The sequence below is a fragment of the Gallus gallus genome, chromosome 12 (genome assembly GCF_016699485.2).
Source record: "Gallus gallus isolate bGalGal1 chromosome 12, bGalGal1.mat.broiler.GRCg7b, whole genome shotgun sequence".
NCBI classification, from domain to species: domain Eukaryota; kingdom Metazoa; phylum Chordata; class Aves; order Galliformes; family Phasianidae; genus Gallus; species Gallus gallus.
In genome coordinates this window covers 9,050,768-9,077,108 of record NC_052543.1, presented here as the reverse complement: position 1 = coordinate 9,077,108, position 26,341 = coordinate 9,050,768, and the positions used below count along the sequence as shown (strand labels likewise).

General features: G+C 47.1%; 1 protein-coding gene across 8 annotated transcripts in view; it reads right to left on the bottom strand.

Annotated features, from left to right (window-relative positions):
• The window catches only part of FLNB (filamin B), a 78,158-nt gene that overhangs the window by 35,377 nt on the left and 16,440 nt on the right, over positions 1-26,341 (bottom strand). For all 8 annotated transcript variants that reach the window (XM_015292937.4, XM_046899761.1, XM_046899762.1 and 5 more), the window contains 7 exons: positions 9,049-9,297; positions 8,002-8,099; positions 6,787-6,934; positions 4,179-4,297; positions 3,386-3,463; positions 2,592-2,754; positions 1,150-1,347 (listed from right to left, as the gene is read on the bottom strand). In XM_015292937.4, coding sequence (XP_015148423.1) covers positions 1,150-1,347; positions 2,592-2,754; positions 3,386-3,463; positions 4,179-4,297; positions 6,787-6,934; positions 8,002-8,099; positions 9,049-9,297 — 1,053 coding nt within the window. The remainder of the gene's footprint in view (positions 1-1,149; positions 1,348-2,591; positions 2,755-3,385; positions 3,464-4,178; positions 4,298-6,786; positions 6,935-8,001; positions 8,100-9,048; positions 9,298-26,341) is intronic.

Below are 26,341 nucleotides of genomic sequence, written 5' to 3'. Positions count from 1 at the left end.
CATATGCTCCTTAAAGAGATGTAACTTCAACCACCTGCATGTCGCAGTTCACACCTACAGCAGCAGAGCCATAAAGTCCTCCACCAATGGAAGCAGCCATAGGCAGGGGCAGAAGGTTACATATGGCTGAGCTTAAGCTTATGCTTGACACCTTTACTCAAGTGCTTCTCCAGGCCTGCTGAGTTGCTACATAAACAAGCTAATGTGCACTTATGAACAATTCTTGTTACACACTCCCAGCTATCAGGTGGTCTTCAACTCCAGGGACCTAAAGGGTTTGAAAAGACTCAGAAATCACAGCTACCCAGTAGTTTAATCCCAACATGCACTTCCCCCAGATATGCCGTGCTTACAGCAGGAACACAAGTCTGCCAAGCTGCTCATTAGGTTTTCAAGTGTTTCAAGAGCTTACAACCCTTTTGCAGCCACATCACTACACGTCCTGTGCTGGACAGTACAAGCGAAGGTTGCATGCCATCTGCTAACTTTGAGAACTTGGTGGGAGCATACATGAGCAAGTCTATGTTGGAGTGGGAAAGGCTCACAGAGCCCTTACACAATTAAGCCAGGCAGTTCGTGGGTAAGCAAGTTTTACTGCCTGGGTCACACAGTGTTTCAAGTTTGCTTGCAACTTTCCTCCCCAACCCCAACGAAAACAAAACCCCTTTTGGCTGGGGCAAGCTGCAGGCTAGAAGCTCACAGAAAGCAAACATGACAGAGCATCCTGCACACCTCTTACCAACTATGAAGCCATTAGCAGCGAAGTCCAAAATTCCACAAATGGAGGGTAGCTCAGGAGAGATGAGCAGAGATCTAAAAGCATAGGAGCACGTAAGGATGGAACAGAAAGCAAGTTAAGTGTCAGTTAAGGAGGAAAACAGTAAATATAGTCATTTGAGGAACAAAGATGGAAAATAGCAAGACAATGCACAGCTGCATAAAACACTCCAAAAAAAATATAAGGGGCAGCTAAATGTTCAGAGGTCTAGGCAGAAAGGAAACTCTCGCACCAAAAGCCACATCTGTGGATCAGGTCGAAGGTGTTGAAAGGTAAAGAAAATGCCCAAGTCAAGATTCAAACAAATTCTGTGATCCCATCCAAGGTGAAAAGTGACTGTCTACATTTAGGTGCATTTTGAAAAAGCATACCCTCTCCAATGAGAACACTGCAAGGAGTTTTGGGAATTGCCTCCCCCGCAAAAGTCACTTTGACAACGTGAGGACCGGCTTGGACAGGTTTGTAGACACAACGATAGACTTGGTTGCCTTTGTCTTCTACTGCAACTTCAGCAAGGCATCTTCCCTGAGGATCTTCCACTTCCACGATCACGTCACCCACGCCAGCACCTGCAAAGGAAACCAGCTGAGCTGAGCCTGGCCTTCCTCACAGCTGCGTGCTGTGCTAAGGAAAAGAGCCAGCGCTGTGCTCAGCCAACTGTGCACCACTATTATCCCCTGCACAGTGCAAACGTTCAGCCTCTGCTGACAGCAACCAGAGGCTGAAATGAGGTGGGGACAAGGCAGCACGGTGGCACTTCTATGAAGCCAAACTTACAGTGCCCTGCCAGCCCCTGCACAAGACTTCACAACTATATTCCATCAGTGGATACACATACAGCCTAGTTATCTCATTGCTAAAGCCAGTCATGGAGTAGCCTACAACTTTCCCAGTTAATTCAATTCTCTCATGTTTTGCAGCGGTTTAGATTAAGGTACTGGACAGCACATATTCCCTGGTCTGAACAAGGATTCCTTCTCTGCTGGAGTATATGTATTCACTTTTGCCTGGACACCTGCTCCTTATTCATTTTATTTAATTCATTACACAACAAAAACAGTTTTTCAGACACTTTCAGAGGCCAGATGTGCCCGTACATGATTCAGACCACACCCTCACCCAATTAGAGACTGAATGTAGCACTTCCCCTCATCATAATCACATTTAATTTTATTTCTAAGCACCCTTGGGTAGCATGCAATTTAAGATATGATACTCAGCATATTTCAGTGTTTCAGTACTTCATGCAGCTGCCCCAAGTAGTTTCGCATTGTTCTAAATGAATTAGCATTTGCAACATCTTATTGACTCACTCCTCTAGGCTACAGCACTGCCCTAACAGCAGGCAACAAGCAACACGATGGAGATGTTCTAATGAAGATAGTAACCCACTAATAATTAGGAGAGAGCTTGAAACAAGTTTGTCAGTGAAGCATCAACTCAAAGTAGCACTGGATCAGATTCTTTCTGCAATGTTAAATACAGAACACATTAAGCTTTTACAGTCAATTTACAGCTCATCATTCAGAGGTAGGTATTTCACATCCCTGTTTAAAATGAGTAGTGGGAAGAAACCACCCAGGAATTTGCCTGCTGCCATGTGGCAAGCTCATGACAAATTTCAGGGCAATGTTTTGCATCCTCCTGCACCAGCTCAGCATGTCAAATGCTTCACATACAGCTGAAGCCTCCAGAGTAGCTTATTACTTCACCTCTGAACTCCATGAGTTGAAAATCCTCATTCCTCCAAAACTCAGGTTCTCTTCACATCTGAGAAAGCTGCAAGATTTCAGCACTCATTCATTCTGCTTACCTGCTGTGTACAGGTCAAAGTAGGTAGGCTTGTTGGCAATGTTTCCTGTTGCCTCCAGTCCTGGTCCCTTTGCTGTTACTTTGCTTGCATCTCCCTGGGCTTTGTCAACGTTCACTTCAAAAGGGCTCTTTGAGATGTGTTGTCCAGCAAATAGAACCGAAACCTAGGGACAGACAGCATCAGCTCAATATTCAAGAGGGCAGAGCTTGGCTCAGCTGCCCTGAGGCCAAGGGTCTGCATATCTCAGAGGCAAGAGAGACCACACAGCAGACAACGTAGAGAGCTGTACTTATCTATTCAGGCTGGCTGTATGGACCAGCCACTCATGTAAGTGCCAAGCAATGGCATCACCCACCAAAAATCTGCTTCTGCAGACCCCTGGGAACAGAGCTGGGTGGAGACCCTTCCCTGCAAAAGCCCTACAGCGGACAGCATGATCAGCAAGGAAACACCTCACAAAAACAACTGGTTACTCTCCTCCACACCTCAGTGACAACCCACAAAACTGGTTTCATGAGCTGCGAGAAGTAGCTCCAGGTGAGAGAAAAGCCAGCTGTGGCACAGCCTACAAGCCCCCACCTCACTGAACACCCACACACTTTCTCCCAATACATGCACACCCTTTCCCTTGAAAGGGGAATAGCTCAGAGAGGCCACGCCAGATTGCCAGTCCTGAAGGATGCCCGGAGGCTATTACCCCAGTAGTAAACATGTAGTCCCCATGGGCTCACATTAACAATCAGCTGAGTAGCTCATTTAGTAAGAAAATTCTGGTTATTCAACACACAACCTACCTTGTGAGGTCCAGTAACCTTTGGCACATACTGAACAGAATAGGTCTTGTTTTTGTCACTGGATGGCATTATCTTCGCCTAGGAAAGAAAAGACAGCTGTCTTTGAGCTCTGCCTATGCACAGCAGCCTAAGACTTTTCTGTTTGGCACTTAATACTGTGAACAGTCAGCAACATCAGTGTCATGTTTCTGTGGGAGCAGGTATACTTGCTAGCTCCTCAATACACACAGAAAAATGATTTGTCTTCAGATGAGAAGCAAGCTATCTTTTCCCCTGCCCTTCTCTTGCTGTTAATTGCTCTACTAAGGCAAGCCAAAACTGAGGAGACATTAAGTCCAATGTACAGCTGTATTTCTCTGGAATGTCGTAACATGATCAAGTGGAGTACTTGGATGAGAAATTTCTATAAACATTAAAACCAGTATTTTAACTCAAAATGATTCATGGCTTCTAAATAGCTGCTTTAGCCATTCTTGCAGAATGAGTAAGGGCAGATAGTGATTTAGTGCTGTGTGTTATCTAAACGCCCATCAGAATGTACTTGGCCAGTCAAGCTAAAGCACTACAACTACTGGACATTTGACTTGTGTTGCTTAGTTGCAGACAGCAAAAAAAAAAAAAAAAAAAAAAAAAATTCAGGCTCATCCAGTAAGCAATTATGAGGAAAAGCTTGAAGTCCGCATTTTTGATAGACAGTATTTTGTAACTTCTTTTTAGATTAATTATCTTGTGGATGACAATGGTTACTACAAAAAGCTTTATGTCTTCCCCACAAAATATTTAACATACATACCTCTTCCCTGTTTCCTTCTGGATCCTCTACAAAGACCATCAGGTCTCCCTGCCCAGCACTGATGGTGTCTACCGTGAAGATGGCAGGCTGCTTCACCATGTTCCCATGAGGCTCAATTCCTGCAAGGCAGATGAAGAGCAGTGTGTTAGCTGCTACAACACCCAAGAGACAGCTCGGAGACTACCCACAAGCTGCTCAGATTCGCCATTCTTCGAAAGCTGCTCAAACTATTTTGCCAGTGAAGTCTATAGAAACTGCGTCCAGGAACATCTTCACACCATTAAAATCCTGCAATTCAGCACCACTTCCATCTAACTTGATGAGTTTCTTTATTCCTTAGCACAGGGCCTGCCAGAGCATGCATTTACCAGCAAGATTTCATCATATCTCTGCACTTAGCCCCAGGTTGCTACACCTGTCATGGTGGTGTCAGACTGGGTGGGAAGAAGAACTTCCCAAAGTTGCTGGTTCCAGACTAGCCCAAACATATATACCTTCCTTCCCAGAGCATTACTCCTCAGCTTATTCATAAAACCGTGGGCACTCCATAGTACAATTAGTGGAAAGTGCAATGTCTGATAGATTATAAAGGAAGTGGTTGTGAACAACAGAATTCCTGAGCTTGTTTATCTTCAGAAAACAATAACTTGAGAGCAATGCAAGGAAGATCATGTTTTTGCTAGGAAATCTGAGCATTCTGATAAGGTGTTAACAATTGACATATTCATTCTTTCAAACTAACCCTTAGATTATCATCTAGTTTAAACAGCTATAAATTCACTCTGCATATCTTCAGTTCATTGGACGGGCATTAGCACTGGGTATTCGAGTATCTCTCCTACTGCAGGCACAAAAACAAGGACAGCTTATCCCCAGAAGATGGTTTCAGACAAGATGGCATTAGTCATAGCACTTTCTTAGCCTCCATTTAATCTAAATTTCACCCTCTTCCCAGAGATCTGCTTTGGCTGATTAAATGAGAACTCATCATGTGTCACTCATGATCTGCACAACACCTCTGCAGGCTCACTTCACATTATGCCTACAGACAGTTGCCCCAGAAGGAAATGAGCAGTATCCAGGGTGCTACATCTAAGATTCACTTTGGAAGGTTATGAATAACTTACTGCAGTACTTGAAAAAAAAGATAATAAAAAAATTAAGACTGATCAACTTCATACCTGACGATTACCTTATTCTGGAAGCATGAAGAACTGTTATCTATATGCCCCAAAGACCCTGTCCAGTTTGACAGCAACCCCTTGCTGCTGGATTCACCTTCCAGTCCCAAAGTACATCAGCAGTCAGAACTGTCATTTATACTTAGTGACTCAATTTTGGCATTTAATAGGGAAAACATTCATCTTTCAATAGCTGCTCATTCATTGTTATTTCCATTACAATGGCTACAGAACTCTTGGGCACTGAAGTAGACTTTGAAAGAGTGTGAACGTGACTGGAGGCAGACCTGGCAGACTGATGCAGGTTGATCAGTCATTCAGTCTGACAAATGTCTCCACATGCTGTAGTTTGCAGAGGAAGTCACCAACAAAGAACAAACCTCCAAGAAGGGAAAGTGCTAAATTACTTCTGACTACAGTAATTGCTCATCAGCGCTCAGACAGCATCCATGTCCATTCAACTGCTGACATTTCAAGTTCAAAAAACCACCAAGAAAAACAAAACTAAGGAAAGTCTTGTTTCTTTCCATTACATTCTTACATACACCCAATTCTGAAATCAACTAAAGCTAAAAATCTTGATGGACCAGCAACAGGCTGTAGGCCTGGAACAATACGGAAGGGAGAATAAAGAGCACCATATAAATGATGTCTTGCTATATCCCAACAACATTAAAGGTAGAAGTCTGTTATACATTCAGCTGTTATTGTATTCCAATCTAGAGTAGAACCACATCAAAAGTAACAGGAATTGTACATGTAAAACGTAATATGAATGTGTATGTAAATCTTCAAATGCACAAATGTTCATGGATGAGTCATTCCAATTAGCAAATGCAGTCTTTACAGTAAAAGCTCAGCACTATTTAATGTTTGAAGGGTTACCAAAGCACCTTTCTGCATGTGCAAACAAGGTATTCTTACCAAGAGACCAATTCAAATAACCCATTTAGGATTAATGTACCCTAATACGTATCTGCCACTGGTTTGAGAAACTGATTTCTCCTCCTCTACAGAGCACCTGCTCAGAGATGCACAGAGATGGAAAGATGTTTTTCCTCCTTAAAGAAGTACTTTACCATCAGAAGCATTCAGCAGTGTATCAGTGACCATCAGCAGCAATATTGCTAGCTTAAATTTCATACCAAAGCTGTTTCAGCCCCATTTAGTTACTTCTTCCATCTGCAGACTGTAAGACCAACAGCTTGCAAAACAGGTTCAGAGCTTGGGGAATTCACATGTTAAAACTAGGAGTGTCTTTTGGACTATATCCATGTATTTCTGAAACTAGGCACCACACCAAGAGTACACAAGTGAAACTTTGAAGTCTGTTACAGTAGGCCTGGAGTTCAACATAAGCAGAAAACTCCACCCAGCTTTCTGAAGAGTTAAATACTCTGCACAGCTTAAGCTTACTGAGTTCTTACCTCTGCCATAAGCTCTTGCTTTCTTTGGATTCAGTTTGGGTTTTAAAGGAGCTCCTGGCTTCAGCTTGGCTTTAGGGAACTGTGACAGGTAAGTCATTACAGAGTGTTCATCCACATCAGGGTGGATAATTTCCTCAGGAGTAATAACCTGTAAGACAGCACAATTAAATATATTGTTATCAGTGCTTGGATACGGCATGTCAACAGAGAAACAGAGCTACAGCACAAATTCTTGAGTTTCAAAACTCCCACACTCTAACGTGATTTCTTACATTCATTCCTCTGTGATAAAAACTAGTTCATTTATCATCTCATGGCAAGAAAAATCAAGCAGCTCATTATGGTCCCAAAGCAGTTTGGGAGGCAAGGGGTTCCTGCACTTTGATTATCAGGGGGTTCTCACAGAGTTGCAACAAGCTAAACGGTGGCAAGCCAAGACAGTGCAGCCACACTCACCCTGAAAAGCAGCATGGGGATAAGTGACATCAAACAACTAGGGATTCATAATGCTGTGTGCTAGGGCCTTGAAGTGCAAAGCCTACAAAGTGAGACTTGGGACAGTTTATTTTCCTGCTCCCAGGATACAAAGTGCTCCAAGATCTCCAGAGACTCCAGCATTTCTGTTCAGTTTCATCAGCATGAAAATAATCTGATCAGTAAATACACTGTCCGCTGTTTAAAAGTCACCTTTGGAGTTGATTTCTTAGTCCAGTGAGTTTTTATTTCAGATAATTAATCAATAGGATCATTAAGGTTGGAAAAGACCACTAAGACCATCCAGTCCAACCCCAGCCCATCCCCACTAATCATGTCCCACAGTGCCACATCTCCACGGTCCTGGAAGACCTCCAGAGATGGTGACTCCACCACCTCCCTGGGCAGTCTGTGCCAATGCATCACCACTGTTTTGGAGAACAATTTTTTCCTAATATCCAATGCAGCAAAACAAACCCACTCAAGCATCACTAAAAGCGTACTATCTCCCCACTCCACATACTTGCAACATTGGCAACCTTTAGCACAAACCCCTACACAAAACTTCATAACCACAGCTCTGAAATATGATGACACGTTTCATCACAATTTGCCCTTTCTCAGGGAGTTCTGCTTAAGTAAACTGTGACCTTCAAAAGCATCTGAGCAATTTCTCCTGCTTTCCCCAGTCTTAGCACGCTGCAAGAACCAACTCACACAGTGCTTCCCACCCCGCCTTACCTGCGGCACACCCAACCAGTCATCTGCCTGCTGCATGGCCTCGCGAGCGTTGTCAACAGGCTTGCTTGGGTCCCAGGTCTCCCAGTCAGGGCACAGGCCTGCAAGGAAGTTTCATCATTAGGCATTGTCTGCAGAGAAGCTTCCCTAGCCGATGAAACCAGGTACAAACTCCACAGCTACTTGTAACGACGTTGCCATAAAGACATTTGGACCCTGGCAGGAGCAACCCGAATAGGACAAGAGCATGCTGATCACTGAAATGCTTCTCAGACAACAACCAGCATCTCCAGGGGCTCTTCCAGCTCAGTATTAGAAAGCCTGTTCCAAAAGCCTCCCACCCACCTTGCCTGTCAGCACACAAGACATACAGCTTCTGGGTCAGCCACGCAGTGCACAGCTTTACGTTTAAACTGTGGAAGATGCTGCTCTAAATACACCACAAATACACCCAGGGATCCTTTAAGTTCTGGTGGTTCTCCTACAGCACGTTTCAGGAAGGAATTCCAGCTGCCTGCAACACTACCCCAGATTGCATTAGCAAGGCCGTATTACGAGAAAGTGAGGAAACTGCCTTTTTCACACTTCATCACATTGCTTGCCTTAAGCTGCACAGTTGTAACTTGCTAAACACTCAAGTTGCAGGCAGCGTGTGGCTTCTGACTGCCCTGCACTCCTGTGCAGTCCTCCCTCAGGAACACACAAGAAGCCTCCTGCTGCACCCTGAAGCTGAGAGGTTGCTGGCACTCGCTGTGGGAACACGTCTGTCTTGCACTCGGGAGCCAGCACTTGTGCCTTTGTCCCTTACACCCAATACAAGACTAAGATGCAGCACCTCCAACAATGCAATCGCACATTCTGCTTTAGGCCAGTATTTCTCTTGGCCAGATCATTTATAACGTGCTGCTTCCCACAGCTGGCCTCTTTGGACTGCAGTTTTCCTGACAGCCTTGCTCCCTCCTTCAGTACAGCCCTGAAAACCTCCCCCTCCATGCACAGCAGAGCAGCCCCAAGAAGAGGGGGCAAGGAAACATTGACCAAAGGGCTTACCTGGAGCACAGCTGTCAACGAGAGCCCCGAGTGCTTTGCCATCCTGCCAGTTTTGATTGAAGTTTGTGATGGGCAGGTAAGGGATCTTGTTCTGAATCCAGCCCAGCAGCCTTTGCTTGGGAGTCTGCTTCTTTGCATCATCGTCACCTTCATCCTCCCACACAGGCATGGAAATCGAGTAGTGGAGGATAAGGGTCCATATCAGACCAAGGATCAACTTCAAGTTTCCATCAACTATGGCTTTGCTATCTGGAAGACAAAAGACAGACATCTGATTATTTCCCATTCTGTAAGAGGCACATTTTTAAGTTCCTCACTTGTGCCCAGGTAATCCAGGTGAGAAGCACTTAGGTCACCACAGGCACTTGCACAGGCAACAACCCTGGCTTGTTTGATCTCAACCAAACCAGGGCTTTCCTGCAGCCTTTCAGGATGCCCATGCACCAAGTGGTCTCATCATTCAGAGCAGCAACTGTCACCAGAATAATTGCACAGGGATCTTAATAAGCACTAGCTAGCAAATGAGAAGCATTCAGTGCTTTGATGGCCTACAGTTCAAATTCAGAGTGCTTACAGGTAAAGTCAACAAGTGCTGAGCACGCTTTGCTCACTCCTATTCACCTCATGTACCACAGCAATACTTTGATGTCATGTTATCAACATACAGAGGTCTTGACTTTCAAAAAAAGTCATTATACAGAACAGCTACCAAGAAAAGTAAGCAACAGGGCATCTCCTTTAACCCAGTGCTCACATGAAGCTTTTAATATTCACATGGTTGCACATTAGGACGGTATGTCCTGAGCAGATAATACTCTAACATCGGACCTTGAGTGGCACGTTATCTTCCTGAATAGCTAACATCTCATTTTGCTTAGATTTTATTTGCATTTTTTAAGCATCAGTTTTGACTAATCTTACAGAACAATGCTAAGTGTCTGGGACTTGAATGCTCGTAGCTGACCTCACATTCAGTCTGAGATGTACAACAGATAGCCAGAAAGTGAGTAAATCCCACTGGATTTTAATGGGCGGCTGAGAAGAGAAAGACAGCATCACGCAAACACTGCTGTTTCCCAGCACCCTGTGCTCCTCTGCCTCTCCCCAAATGAAACTCAAGCTGTTCAGCAGAGGAAATCCCTTCCTTGGAAGGTTGCAAGGGAGCAGCTCTTGCACCAGAGCAGAAGGCACAGCTACGTTTCATATGAAACACAGAATGGCTTTGGTTGGAAGGGACCTTAAAAATCACTGAGCTCCAACTCTCTTGCCACCCACCGGATTAGGCTGCCCAGGATCCCATCCAACCTGGCCTTGAGCATCTCCAGGGATGTGGCATCCACAACTTCTCTGGGCATGGGAGCGCCCCAAAGCCTTGCCGGCTGGCTCAGCACAGTGCACAAGATGCACAAGCAGTTACCAAGGCTGGAGCAGACCAAGTGCCCCAGCACCCATCCCACAGCAAGACCACTCCTCACAACGCAGAGCAGGCCACTGCAGCCTCATGCCAGAAACATCTCCAAGCTTTAGCTTTGGATTTATACTGACATCAGCATTTTTACTAGAATGGATGCAGCAATGATTTAGTGTGCTACAAATAAATTTGTCTCAGAACGCCATCCAGCATTCCCAGGGATAAAAGCCAGCGGGACAGAGTCACCTCGAGCACACTGCTACACGCACGTTACTCAGGATAAAGAATAGCCTGTTCCATATTTATAGCACATAAATATGTCTCAGTGCAGATGTACTGCGGTCACTGCAGCAGCTGAATGGCTTCCTCCAGCCCCACCACCTCTGAGGGCACAATGCAAGAGTAGAGTTAAGAGCCCATGCTCAAAAGCTTCTCCTGCAGCACAGGAACCCCCAGCCCCAGCAGCAGGAAGAGGTCACAGCAGGAGCAAGACAGCTCTTCCTCCCTGAGGCTGATGCCGACCATGCAGCGGTACTTTGTTAGCAAAGTCGGTTTGCTCTTACAGTCTCCACACTTCCTGACATGCATTGGGATCTCATGATGTAATTTTTTCCAAGCCTGCTTGCAGGAGGACTTGTCTGCACTCCTTTAGGGTGGGGAGAAGGGAGGGAGAAGAACTCCTAGGCAGGACAGACTTTATCAGCACCCTACAGAGTACCCGCAGGGATCCCTTCCAGCTTCCACCAGAACTCAGCCCTGGCCCGCCTGGGCTCTGAAATCCCTCAGAATTCAAAAGAACCCTTTGAGGATCACAAAGAGACTAGCCCAAAGCAGCTTCATTCCCAAGCAGCAGCGTAAAGCTCAGCTCTGCTGGAGTGCTTTGTCTCTCCAGAAAAGGCTCTGCTTTGATGGAACTCTTAAATAGCAAACTGAGACCACGCAGTGCCTACCCTCTCAGAGGTCTCTTGATGTTAACATGCAAACATCAGACACAGAGCAGCAGACCAGCGAGCAGCTGGGCCTGCACAAGTGGCACAGCACCAACCCAGCTCAGTACAACCAAGCCTGTAACCACCTCCACCAAGCACACACTGCCAGTGTAAAACATCCAAGATTGGAACATAGAAAAAAAAAATGTTTCCAGTTACACTTAAGCACCAACAATTATTACTCCAGGAACGGTCATGTACCACAGCTTGCCCAGTTTTCCAGTGGAATTCACCCATTCCCTGGGTTTGCCTAAAGACACTTTTCCTGGCTGTATGAGACTGGAAAATGGATGATATGAACAGCAGACCTTGCAGCACTGCTTTCCTACCATGAACACTACTTCAGTCATAATTATTTCTCATCCAGTCTACACTTTGAAGCTTTACAGAGCCTTTCAAACCATGTTCTTCTGATTACTCCTCTGAAGCTTGTGGTAAGTCTACAGCATGGAGATGCACATTTACTGCAGTCACTGCTTCAGGAGCACAGTGCAACCACACAGCCCCTCCAGCACACACTCCCACCATCAGCAAAGTCTGATGAATTAGGCATATGGGAACAAATCGTCTGCTTTTTGATCTGCAACAAAAATTGGAAGATTCACACCACATTCATGAGCTCATGGGTCAGTCTCTGCTCTCAGGTGGCAGAGATAATACAAGAATTAGTAGTCTTAAGTTGCACCAGGGGAGGTTCAGATTGGATATAAATATATATATATTCTCAGAAAGAACAACAGGAAGGAAAGTGGTGGAGTCTCTACCCATGGAAGTGTTGAAGAAACATGGAGGTGCAGCACTGAGGGCCATGGTTTAGTGGACATAATGGTGATGGGTTGTGGTTGGACTTGATGATCTTGGAAGTCTTTCCCAATCTTAATGATTCTATGAATGCACGTAGTAGGGACAGGCTGACTGTTGGACGTGGTGATCTTGGAGGCCTTTCCCCATCTTAATGATGAGAGCTTGGTATTTTGGGTTATACTCTCCCTCATATCAGACACTGGGTGCAGCAAATGAGTTTAAGTGCACATTTAGGGCACGGAGAGACGTGTGTTCCCACAGACTGAAGCAAGGAGCCCTGTATGCACTTAATTCACATTATGAAGCCTCAGCAAAGGTCTGCAAGGGCCACTGGCATGCACAACACCAACTGTTTGCTCACTGGAGCTGGTGGGAGATGTCTGCTTTTGAGCTTGTGAGGACTTGAGCCCAGCAGTAAACAGACGACCAAATTCAAAAGTGCCATCAGAGCACCCAAAAGAGTAACTTATAGCATGGTTTTTTGTTTGTTTTCCCTGCGGCCTCCAAGCAGCACACAGCCCAGCCCCAAGGCGCAAGCCCTGCGGCCTGCACGGCGCGCTGAAGCCAGCCTGCAGCAGCCAGCACATGGCCCAGCACTGCGCTCAGCGCATCGGTAACGCCGAGTGCTATGGGATGGCTGCCAGCACAACTTGCTTGTTCAGTGCCGGTGTTGGTTCTGCAGAACAGCTCAAGCACTCACTCTTCTGTTAAAGAAAAGAAAAAAGCCTATATATAGCCTACGACATTAAGTTTTATGTAGGAGTATCCTGCTTCTTAGTCAGCTATTAGATTTTAAGTGGCTGCCTGGTAGGGTAAAGAGGAAAACAGACCAAACCAGAGCTAGTTTGCTTCCCCCATCACACCTCAGAGTCTAGATTGTAATTCTGACCCTTTTATTATCCTATTAGCTAAGTGGCAACCAGCCCAAAAAATGGATTATGGAGATTCCATAGGACTGCAGTATACGCCAATTTCAGTCCTGAAACGGAACCAAATTTTAACTGCTTGAGCTGATTTATAATTGTTGCTCTATACTAAATATTAATATGATATGTTACACTTGGACATGTTAACACTGCACTCTTTAGAGCGTAGAGGAAGGCATTAAGGTGCCTAGTTTAGAGCCAGCAACATAACTTGTTTGAGCCTCAAATGTGACCATCTCAAGACAAACGTGCCATTTTTAAAGCTTAGTCAACAACACGCCTCATAAGCCAACCTCCCATGTGGAAAACGGCCAAGGCTGCAAAGCTTGGTGCTCTGTGTTCGTACTTGCAGCTGCCCTGACAGAAAGAGTCAAAGTTGAAACCTGGCCTTGATCTGAAGCCTGCAAATTCACCTACTCCAGTGGAGACCTCTGAACTTCATCTGAAAAGTTCATAGCAAGCAGGATACCAAGATTCCCCACTTCGTCTTGGCTCTTTAACTAAGGGTTGTCTTCAGGCTTTTAAGTCACAATATCCATGACTAAGAATATTCAACATCTTTTGCCTTTAAACTAAGCACCTTGGACAAATTACAATGTATTCTAAGCTTCTTTGGAGCTATAAAAATAATTATTGCTTGATTTCAAGAGTTAGCCCTTCAAGTGAAATCCTTGTATTCTTATGCATCTTTCACAACAGCTTCCCTTGCCTGTCTCAGGGTTTTTCCTAGCCCAGCACACATTCATTATTTCAGTCAGCTTTATACTACAAGAAAGATGGTTTTCAGAGTTACAAATAATAATAGTGTTAATAAATCAAAATAATAAATCATCCCACATGCAGCACAAGGGGCCCCTCACTCCTCTACTTTGAAAATTTCCAAGTCACAACAACATGGAAAATTCCAAGCAGATTTCCAGGAAAAAGGGAAAAAGTCTTCTCCGTGAGGGCTGTCGCACACTGGAGCAGAAGCCCAGAGAGGCTGCAGCATCTCTATCATCAGGTATGTTCAAACTCAAGTGGACACTGCCTTGAGCAATCCGAACGAACTGAACCTAATAAGTACTTGCCTTGGACAATGTGACCTTCAACAGCCTCTTTGAAAAGAAATTATTCCACAAATCAAGAAAGTTCTAGTGCTACAAGCAAGCCTTGGAATAGCATATTTTGCTTATGTGCAAGTCTGCCTTAGGTTGAAATTAAGCACAAGTACTACACTAGCTGTGGCAAGGTTCCTTGAACTCTGCCCCACAGTAGGGCTGCAAGTCGTTTTCTGTTGGACAATTAGTGGAAACAAGATAAGCTACCGCAGCAGACAGCTTCCTTACTAAACTGAGCTGTAAGACAGACCGTGCTAAGACTTGTGAAACAGACCAAGGACTGAAAAAGCATTTCTGAGTACTGAATTTTTTTTTAAAGCTGTTTCTTAGCTACAGCCGCTTGGTAGGTCTGAGCAAAGTCATCTCATCCACTCTGCCTTCAGCCTTCACATGTTAAAGCTCTACCACAGCTTGGCCTAATCTTCACATCCAGCTCTTTCCCATCTTCATGCTGGTCTCACTTACAGCTTAATGATGCCTTATGCGGAAGAAGATGACAAACTCAAAATATATGGTCCTTAATAAAAAAACAAAGGTGTGGTCCAATAACAGCACTTTCTTCACATTTCCAGTCACATAAGGAACTTGTACAGTGCAAAGTTCATCTCAGTTAAAGATCACTTATTCTAAGCACTGTTATCTTGCAGCTTATGAGCTCTTACCCAACTCTAATTATTTTCATCTAGCATTGAATAGTTACAGTAACTGTAGGGGGAATCAAAAGTGAAGCACTCAGTAAGGCTTTATACTCTGCAACAACTAAACCTCACACTGAACTGAGCTCTTTCAAAGCCCTTCTCTCCGCATTGTTTGTGCATGCCAAGCAGAAGTAGTATGCAGATGGGATGGAGCTGTCTAAGATGAGCAAGCTAAGGAAATTCTTTGCCGAAGCATACAGTATGTGTTCACAGGCTTACCGTGCCTGCTAAAGACATTAGCAACATCCTCTGTAGGGATAGTATGCCTTTAAATCAATTACATGGGTTCCTCAGTGCTTTGAGAACATACTTCAATTGTTTCCTTCAATGACCCCTTAAGCTTAGGTCTACCTCGCAGCTTCTCAGAGCTCAACACATAGCTTGCCGTCTGGACGTGCGCAGTCTGCTTACCCAGGGAAAGCACAAGTTGTGCTCCCTGCACGTAGTTGGCACCAGGGTAGCTGAATTCCAGCCAGGTTCTTGGATTCGTAGCCATAACCTGGTAGCCTCTAATGGCAACACACTCCAGCACGACTGCATCTCAGCCATGTTTGCGGCTTGTGCTGTGACCCACAGAAGTGTTTCTCTGCACCCAGCCCACCTGAACACCAGCTGAGGCTCTGCACTGTGCTAAGTCGCAGCACAGATGCTGCCAGAGGACAGCTTTGCTAACGAGCCCCAGAGCATCATCTGCACCTTCAGGAAGTGTAAGTGAACACATCAGCTCCACCAAGCTCTGTAACAAGTTCTGTAACTCCTTTCTAACAAGGATTTTTCTGAGAGGGGTGGCATTACGCTGAAGAGCTGTAAACAGTCTGATCTGGACACAGGCAGGAGGATGGGAAAGTAGTGGTTTTTTTGCAAGAGGAGGGAAACCATTTTCCTCTCTGCCTACCCGTGTGGTCAGTTAAGAAATTTGAGCCCCTTGGAGAAGTCTGACATTTTAGAAATCAGGAGATTAAACCCTATAATTCAGGGGGTTCAGTAGTCTTTTTTTTTTTTTAAACTTTAACTGGATTTGAAACCATCCAGCACAGTTGAAGACCTTTGGAAGCTATCACATCCATGCTCCTGTACCGCATGCCTGCTGGGCCTCTGAGAAGGAACTCAGGAGGTACAACAGGCAACTGTAAAAATAAGGTCAAATTCAGCCCCTTCAGAGCAAGCTTGGAAAACAAAACAAAAAAAAAGGCCTTTAATACAGAAAGAATCAAACCAATGGGGCAATGAGGAGCAAAGCGCTCATTAAAATAGTTCTGCCAAACTTCTTCATGGGCACCTACTTGGCAATGCCCACTTAGCACCCAGGGACAACTCTCTCATGGGAGCTCTCGCAGAAGGAGAGGGCATCAGAGAGACCTGGGCTCAGCAGAACTGCCACAAGAGCGTCCCAGCATGGGAAGGACAAGCAGGGCACAAGGAGAGCTCGGTGATGCCTGTACACCTCAGGGAAGAGCAAGGATGCAATGCAAAGGGTAAGGGCTACCACTCACACCAGCTCTTTAAGACTCAGCTACCCTCTGCCAAACAAGTCCTGGTTTGCAACTGCAGAACCACGGATGCAGACACCCAGCCAGCGGGCGATGCACAGAGCGCCACGCTAATTATTATTTTCCTTTTCAAGAAAAAGAAGTCGGTGTGAGTGTTCAGCCTCTGTGCCCCTGCGAGCTTCCACAAGTGCTACTTTGCTGCCAGCCCCATGAGGCAGCACACCAGCCCCAGCCCTCTGCACCACCACACTGCATGCTCCAGCAAGGCTGGTGAGCCCCTGCCCGACGCCACCGGTTCCTGTGAGCCCCCCGCAGCTCCCAGGATTGCCGATGGGAAGCGGGCCTGCTGCAGGCCATGACATCACCACCAAAACCGCCAGACAACCGGCCCCGCGCGCAAACAAAGCGCATTCCCCGCTGCTGAGCTCATCCGGTGCCGGCCAGGCCACCACGGCTCTCATTCGCCTTCAACGGGGACACGGACACACTGCTGTGTGCCCTTAACAGTAGAGCTCTGCTTTCGGAGTAGAGACACAAGCAAAGTGTGGCTGCAGATGCCAGCAGCCCTTCATGCTGCACCATGCAACAGAGACCAAGGGCTTTTTCCACTGAGGATGTTCCAGCACGTGGTGAGGATGCATATGGTGGGCCCCGGCCACAGGTCAGCTTCACATAGAGTGGCCACACCAAGCCCACTGGACACCTGTGCCCTAGCAGCCAGCAGGGTGCCCTCATGGCCAAGAAGGCCAGCGGTATGCTGGAGTTCAGTAAGAAGAGCACAGCCAACAGCTTGAGGGAGGTGATCTTCCCCTCTGCTCTGCTCTGGCAAGGCCACATCTGAAACAGCATGCAGTACTGGGCTCCTCAGTTCAAGAAAGACAGGGAACTGCTGAGACAGTCCAGGGGAGGGCCACAGAGATGATGAGGGGCCTGGAGCATCTCCCATGTGAGCTGAGGGATCTGGGACTCATATGAGACCCCTACAATTGTGAGAAAGGCCCAGGAAAGGCGTGGGAAGCACGGGATCTCATGCCCACACCAGCAGGGAAGCACCAGGAGGCCGGAAGGATGATGAGAGCAAGCCGTCAAAGGATAATTAGTCATTTGGGAATTACATGTAGAGGAAAGTCCCTGAGCTTTGGGAACAAGCATGCTGGAAAGTGGATTTCTGCTAAATGGTGAAAAGAGGGGGGCAAGAAGAAAGGCATTCTCTTGCCTCTGCCACATCCTGCTGAGACAGCCATGAGAAATGCTTGCCTCTGCTTTTGAAACTAAGCAACTACACATCCCTCCTCTGGCACAGGATGGTGAAGGGGAATGACCCTCGTCAAGTCAGCAGTGCTGCTGCAGCACAGTGAGCCTCTGCTTTCCCATCACAGCGGGTCAGCAGCATCACTACCCAACTTGGGGGGACGCGGTTCTATCCTAAGTGAGACGTGAAAACTTCACTCAAATGCAAGAAATACTTGTCTAGGAGTCTGATAAACTAGAGGGTGTCGTTGCATGCAAACAAAAAAGTGCCTTCTCGCAACATATCCTGTGCCTAAACAACTAGAAAACCAAGCCTCCATCAGCAAGACTGCACTGATAAAAACAGCTGTGGAGTCAGATTTCTGCAAGTGGAACACAGCAAAAGCACTGAAGAGTGAGAGCACTGTAACCATCTCTGGATTAAGGTAGTCCTAAACATCACCTGTTCGCTGTGGGTTGCAGCAAGGCTAAAAACTTTACCAGTTCTTGCAAAGACCTTCCAGGGACGATCAGAGAGGCATGTAACACATCTTTAGCACAGTCTTATGTTTTAAACTACCGGGGCTATAAAGCTCAATGTAGGGGGATCAGCCAGCAACTCCACCATTAGACATCAGTGCACGCTGGAGACAAAAATGGAATTGGCCCCACCTGCATCATTTCACCCTCCTTCTCCCACTCTGCACCTTGCATACCATGCTGCCAGCACTTCTGGCACTGCCCCCAGGAGCAGTGAGGCCAAGCAGTCACATGTGCTGCAGAGGCTTCGAGATGCCAGGGTGACCTCTGCTTTACTGAGAAGCACATCTACTCACACCGGGGAGTAGGTCAGGATGGCTGTAAGAAACAGAGTGTAAAGCTCTGCAGAGATAAATGAGCCCGTTCAGATAGGGCTGTCTAATGCCTTCTGTGCAGCAGACGCCAGGCATGAAGGCTGCTTGGATGGAGTTTCTGAAGCCAAAACCAGCACGTCGGAAATTATCAAAAATGATTACTGTTTGGGGAAATCCTTGGCCACAGTATACGTTGAGATTCATTTTTTCCATCTGAAACCAGAATCACTGCAAAGACACAGGGCCGCTTGAAGGCAATCCTCATTCAAGGTTGGGCCATGCAGGGCTGCAGTCTCTGCATCATGCTGCAGCACCAAACAGCTTAAGACTGGAGCACGCTTTGTGGTCCTGGGCTGGTAACACATCAGAAGATATCCCATCAGTTATTTCAGCTTCTGAAAGGATTTGTGGTTTGTCCAAGTCTTTTTCTCTGATACCGAGCACCTAATAGTGCAGCTCTGAGATTTTTTTTTCTTTTTTTGAAGTATTTAAGCCCAGAAACCCTGTAACAGATTCTCTGTAGCTGTCTGCAGCTTTGCGATAAGCGCACTGCAGAACTTATCAGAAAGTCAGCTGTCTCTGCCTTAACATGTCCTCAAAAAGCGATAGGAAAGATTAATTCATCTCTAACATAATCACATCCTCACTATAGAGAGTGCTCGCCCCGCACAGGAGAATATCTTGTTTATGATGTTCCAGTGACAAGCTGCTCACGCAAGGACTGGGCCCATATAATTCACCCAGTGGTGGCAGCTGCTTATCAGACAGTCCCCCCTATGACAGGAGCACTCAGAGGCAGGAGGGCAGTGGCAGCTTTACAGAGAGGCACAGTCACATGGGTGGTCTCAGAGCACCTTAAGAAGAGCCAGATGGGATTAATGGCACAGCTTCAGCACACATTAACCACAGCTGCACGACACGCGCCTGTGCGGAGCGCATACCCTCTCACCCACGCTTCCCAGCACTCCGTCGCCGTCTGTGCTCACTGCACAGCCAAGCCTTAGGACACACAGATGCACAAGCATCACCTGGAGCAGCCGGCCATCACAGCGCTGCTTCCCACCCTGTACCCAGGACCATCCTGCTGCTCCCTTCTGCAGGCAGCACACCCGCTGCTTGCAGGCAGCAGGAGCCCTGCTCTGACACGGCCAGCCTCACCCAGCTTTGCTGGGAGCTGCTCAGGCATGATGGACTCTGGCTGCTAACAGCACTTCCCTGCCAGCTCACAGGGATACCACCTTTCCTCTGCAGAGGTTGGACTTGGAGCCTTTTGACAAAATGCTTCATACAAACCCTTCCAAACTCTCTGCATGGCCTCCAGGGACTGCACTCTGCCACATACACACTGACTGAACAGGGTGCAGCCAGTTGCCCAGCCACGGGACCTAGTTTTTCCACTTGCAGCCTCACATCGTTCGCATTTGCAAGCCAACTGCATTCTGCATTCCTAACACAATACAGAAAAATGAAGCACTGGCTTTATGGGCAATGTCACTAGAGAGCCAGAACAGTTGCAGCCACACTGCTCTGCCTGACCCCCTTCTGTAGCACCTCCTCATTTCACACCTATCAGGAGCGCTAAAGACAAACTCAATCAGGAGTAAGATTTATGCCCACGGACAGTCACCGCATGTCCCACAGCACATCTCCACCCCTGAGAATCATTAGCATTGCTGCACACACACACACACCCCATAGCTTTGCTATTTAAGCAGCCGTCAGTTCCCAGGAACCGATTCCACGTTATCCATGAACAGATTAATGGCACACTAATCCAGACAGGCAAGTCCAGTCTAGCCTGCGTAAGACCAGTCTGTGCTTTTGGCATCCAGATGTAAGTACCCATGACCATACCCCTTACAGTCACCCAGAAGACTGCCAGGTTTAGTGCCATGTTAGGCCACCTTGTTCCTTACCAGTTCCTCAGTTTCACCATAAAAACCCTTAGCAGCATGCCTCACTGTCACCCTCCTTCAGAGGGAGCAAAAATCCCAGGGGTATTTCTCCTATAGATGGGGACTCAGCTGCTCCTCCTCATTTTTATGCTTGAGCTTGAATACATCTGCTGCCCAGGTTCTGCTTGAGGAGCCCTCTTTCTTTACAGATAGGCTACAGAACACTTAATGCTCTACGCTTAAGTAATAAAGTTGGTTGATTAAAATATTTAAGTCCCCCCTGCCTTAGGCAGCATTTTCAACCAATAGCTGCAGCAGTTCATGTCAAGCAGTTCACTTCTCCCTCCTTCTAATTAAAAAAACTGTTGCATATAGCCTAGCTTCATTTACTTAGCTCTATCAGAAATGGTATTACTTCATTTTCAAATATAGAGTTCAGTGCTATGCTATGATACCATAGCAACACGTAAGGCGGATGTATTGAGGCAGATTTTTCTGTCACTGGCTCCAGGGGGTTCCCTGGCTCAGCCACAGGTGCTGGGCAGGGCTTTACTCGGAAACCCCACACACCTCAGCTGCTCCCTGGGACAGAGCCAGCAGCATCTCACTCACGTCTGCTGTGAGTGTGAGCCCCCGGTGCTGTGGCCTCAGCTGCCAAACTGGTGTTTTACCTGTTCAGCAGCACCGAAGAATAAGGCAAGCCTCAGTCCCGCAGCTAATCACTGCTTTACACAAGCACCTTGCAGGGAAGGTCTGTCCTGCAGAAGCTTACCCCATGCTGTGCCCTGATCCTAGGTCATGCAGTCTTGCAGACTCAGCAGCCAGGAGCTCAAGGGCTGCCCAGGCTCCCAGAGACAGCACAAAGCAGGCACAGCTCTGGTTCCAGAGCAAGAAAACAACCATGGGATGACACAAGGACCAAGTCTGGGGCTCTGGTGCCTGCCTGCATTGCAGTGAGCCACCCATGCTCACTGCCAAACCACCTCCTTGCACAAATCTCTTTGTAGGACTAATCCTCATTTCTGGAACTGTCATTTTGAAGTTCCCATCACGCCCACAGTGCACCAGGGGATCTAGAAGCCCTTCAGCTGGTGTTGAGGCAATGTCACAGCTGCACCCAGGGGATGCTCAGCCATGGCAGCCAACCACCCTTCACCAAACAGAGCAGGGCACCACCACCCTGCCTCATGGCACTGTCAATACCACATGTATTGAGGGACAGAGAAGCATTATTTTATAAAACAGAAGTGGCACACATTTTGGTAACACGCCACACTGCTTTGTGCCACACATTGGGAAAAGTCTAGGAAATACATCCTTTGTGTATATAAACACATCTCTTTGTGATAGACTTCTCACGTCCCAAAGCTCACAGAAAGTGAGGATGCTGGTGGTGACAGGGTTAATTCTTTGGGACCAGGTCTCTGCAGTACCCTTCCTCAGGAGTCCCACATGCTCCTGTCTCTGTAAATGTCTGCAAGTCGTTAGCTTGCTCACTAATGCTCACTGAGCAGCCACTAATCATCTGGCTGTGACAGCACCAGGGTCAGGGCCGTGCCATCCAGCCTTTAAAGCAGCATTGAGCTGAGTGAAAAACTTAAATGGTGCCTTTTTTTTTTTTTAACCCCTCTACACCAGAGGAGAATCTAGACTATTCAAAGATAATCTGACCCTTCCTGCTTCTTCTTGGGTGGAAAGAACTCTTACTGGCAAGCCGCTAGCTGTGCTGCTTCTGTACAGCTCTGGACAGCAGTAGGGCACACAGTGGCTAAGACCATAGCAATCCTCAATAGCCCAGTTCTGGAGTCCACCGCAGAGATCTCACTGCTTTCGGCAGCTGGATTGAGCTGGAAATCCTCACTCTTGCTTACTGCTAGGTTAGGTCAGGGACACACCTGTACCAGCTGGGATCTTGTGGGGTAGCAGCTGTACTGATAAGCAGTAGGACTTCTCTCTTCTACCACTCCTAATTGATGCAGCCATTCAGTTGTCCAGCATGCATGCTTTGTACTCAGCTAAGAGTGTCTAATTATTCATTTCTAACAGCACTTGACACCACAGGGCTGCACAATGACCACAGAGCTCACACCCACACAAGTGGCTAGGAGTTCCCATACCCAGCACAATATTAGCTCTCACCAACTTCCTTTTCACATACAGGCTTTGTTTTCTGCCAGTAGGAAGGGAATAGATCTCTGCATTCCTTGGAGATGACACAGGCACAGTTTCTCGGATGTACAGTTATCCCTGGACACTCATGTTGGTCTTTCAGGGGCAGTACATCAATATGAGCACAGCACAGACCAGTCACAGGCTCCCCAGTCATCCTTACCCAGGTTTTGTCCAAGAACAAGATGCAGCACAAGCAGTTCCCATCACCTACCCTGAGTCCCGTAAGGAACAGAAAGTCACTTCTCCATCCACTCGAGGCTATGAGTACTTCAGCAAGATTCACCATGACCATTCTGGCCATTCAGCAGAGACCACCAGACTAACCGAGGCAGTTTGAGCTACTTCTGCACAGTGGGATCCCCACAAAGCATGTTTTAGAAGTCCTCAGATGGCAGGAGCCAACAAGACCGTGTCTGACAAGCTTCATAATTCTGGTGGTAGCCTGCACACCCACACTGAGAAGATCAACCACTCATGAGTTGGGAGCATCGACTGCACTACTACAGAGGGCCCTTGAGTTCCAGACCAACAGCTTTCATGCCTTTGTTCTGACATCCAGAAGCAGCAGCATCCAGCACTGAGCTCAGGCCATGGCACTGCAAGTTCACACTCCTGTAGGAGTCAGCACATTTTTCCCTAGCAGTCAACAGCCTAGTTTTTCTTTATAGCTGCATTTTTACCCCAAGCCTAAAAGAATTACTGAAAGAAATAACCCTCAGATACAACCAAAATTGCTTCCATTTGACTTTTAATTAGATCATTGATTTTGTTCAAGCAGTTACATAAGCTATCAGACATTTGCATGCAGCCACACTGTTATTCAACAGCCAGAACAGAGCCGAAACAATGTGATTAGCATCCCGGTCTTCCCACAGTTGGTATGTTAGGTCTGCTCAGACACCAACACTTCCCCCACAGGGGAATTTGAAAACAAACCGTGTCTGTGAGAGCGACAGAGAACCACTGTGACTAACAGGTACTGCAACTGCAGAAGTACCCAGGTGTTGGAACAGGCTCATCCAAGTCACAGTTTACCTATGTTGAACATCCAACAGCAGTCCCACTCCTAGCTCTTGCACTGAAACTTGCTCTTCTGTGTTCCTGAAACAACTCAGATCAATGCAAAGATCATTCGATTCAATGTTTAAGAGCAGACTCAGAAGTACCAGGGCCACAGATTATGTGGGAAATCTATAAACTCAGTTACAGAGCCTTGCAAAGAAGGAAACCCTGCAAAAATCTACAGTTTGAGTGTTACTTTACAGCCCCTTGCACTGTCAAGATGATGGTTTGGCACCAATGCTGTTCAGCAAGCCAGCATTCCCCATTTCACAGAAAGGGTCGTAAGTCTGGTTAACCCAAGATTTTTACCTTCTGTCCACAAAGCATGTTTGTCACCACACCCCTTCCCAGCCAGGGTGATGCACCACAGCCATATACAGGACCCCATGGGGCAGCTGCAGCTTGTGCACTTTGCTCTTACTGCCTGAGCCCAGGGAGCTGCTGCACACGGCAGGAGCAAGCACACGTGCCTTGTGACAAAGAGAAGGCTGCACTAAAGGTATGTTCCAAGGTGCACATCAAGGTTTTGGCTCTCAGGCACACAAGGACTGGTCTGGGAAATACACCAAAACTGTGCTGCAGTGACTGCCACAAGATTTGTTAGAAAAGGGGATGTAAAGCAATTAATTACTCCAAGTAAAAGAAGGACAGTAGGGCGTGTTAGCATCTAGCCACGGGGAACAGTATTTCCTCTTTTGTGTTTGAATAACCTTCAGATTCACATATCATGGATGTTTGCTCAGAGCGCGGGTCTGCTCCCACAGCTTTGTGCACTGTGTCCAGAAGGAGGCATTTCAAAGCTTATTTACACGGCACTTCATGGGCCGCCACCTACAGCGTGCTTCGAGCCCACCAACCACGCCAGTGCCCTTTCATTCAGCCTCAGGAACGCATCCACACAGGTTTTGACGCCTTGCAAGGGCAGCTATAGACTAATCAAGAGCAGCAGGCAGCCAGGAGCAGCTTGGTGGGCCAACAGGGCCACAGGCAAGAGCAGGTCACAGCTGCCCCAGGCGCAGGCCATGCAGCTGCCCTGCAGGCCTCGGTGCAGGAGGCGGGTGGAAACGGCCCGGCCATGAGCCAGCAGGAAGGGCGGCCTCACAGCTTTCGGTTACTGCTCTGCAGCCACAAAAACGCTTCCACCACACCCAGGATTGCTGCAGAAGACAGCGTGTGCCTGCACTGACCCAGCTTGCCTGAGCTGAAGAGATCTGGTTCCAGAAGTACTTCAGTAAAACGAGCACTAAGCATCAGAGCTGCTGTGTGGCTCCCACTGCCCATGTGAGGCGCTATTGGCTGCTCTCCTCCTGGCAGAGCAGAAGGCTGGGTCTGGGGTCAAGAGGAGAAGATTGGGTTTGGGGGCCATCCATGCCCACCTTGCCCTCAGAGGTGCCAGCCCCTGGGAGCCACACTGCACAGCCCAGCTCAGCAGTGCTCTGATAGAGAAATACGTCATGGTTTGCTCAGTGCCATGCAGCAAGGCAGAAGGAGCAGCAACTCATGATGTCACCACAGCCTGCAGCCATTTTCGTGCTATTATTCAGTAGTACTGCCAGGGGAGCTCGTGCAGCCTCTCACTGCTGTCAGGAGAAACTGCTCGTCCCTTTGCCAGAGTGCTCACTGCCTGGGCATCCAAAGCCACACCACCAACAACCTGCAGGCTGACCACCACAGTCTGCTGTACTTCAGTTATTTTCTGTAGGCCAGTGATATATTGGAATAACTATGCTTTAAAGTAAGAGTTTGACTTCAGCATGGACTAATTCCTCCCCATTAGGTTAGCAGTCTGCTTCTTTAAGCTGTAAGGAACAGCAGAGGAACACTACCCAACAAACTCAGAGGAAGCACCTCAACAACAAGATAACCGTACAGTTATGAAAGATCACTCCCCTCAGAGGGTTTGGCTTGCTAGAGAGCTATGGCTGCTTTGTTCCAAGGGCAGCACCAGCAGGAAGCCCCAGCAGGAAGCCCAAGCCACTCCACTCCACCACACCAGCAGGGACCGGATTCTGCTGCTCCAGCCCCTGCCCACCCCCAGGCAGCTCCAGGACAGGAGAACATCTGCTGCTGCATCAGTCAGCACAAGGCTTCCCCAGGAACTTGGGCAAGACCACATCTGGCTACTGTTTGAAGTGGCCTCACTTGTTTTTCTTAACAAAAAAAATAGCCATTTCTATTCTTGCAAGGGCCATGAGTATTACCATTGGAACACATATGCAATGTCTTGCTTCTACTTTGCTAGCATTACACTACAGATGTTAAACTTCCAACTTACAGCACAACAGTGTTTTGCATTAAGAACTGTAAGCCATTAAGCCCACTGCAGCAGATTCATTCCTTACTATGATGTACCAGATGTTATATGTGGACACTCAAGGTTAGTTGTAGAGAGTGACAAAGCTGAAGAAAGCTCAGAGACAGTGTTATAGTCCAGAGAACCATCTGGTTATGATAAAACAAACTCACTGTAAGGTCTTCAACTACAGGATCTTGGATTTAGCTCCTAACAATGCAGAAGGAAGTGTCTTCCCTATTAAGTTACAGGATACTCAGGAGGAATGTGAACAGGCAGGAGGGTGAACTACAGGCTTTTTTTTTTTTTTGCCTCGTGGGTAGAGAAGAATAAAATCTGTACCAAGCAAAAGCAAAATGCAGGGAAGAA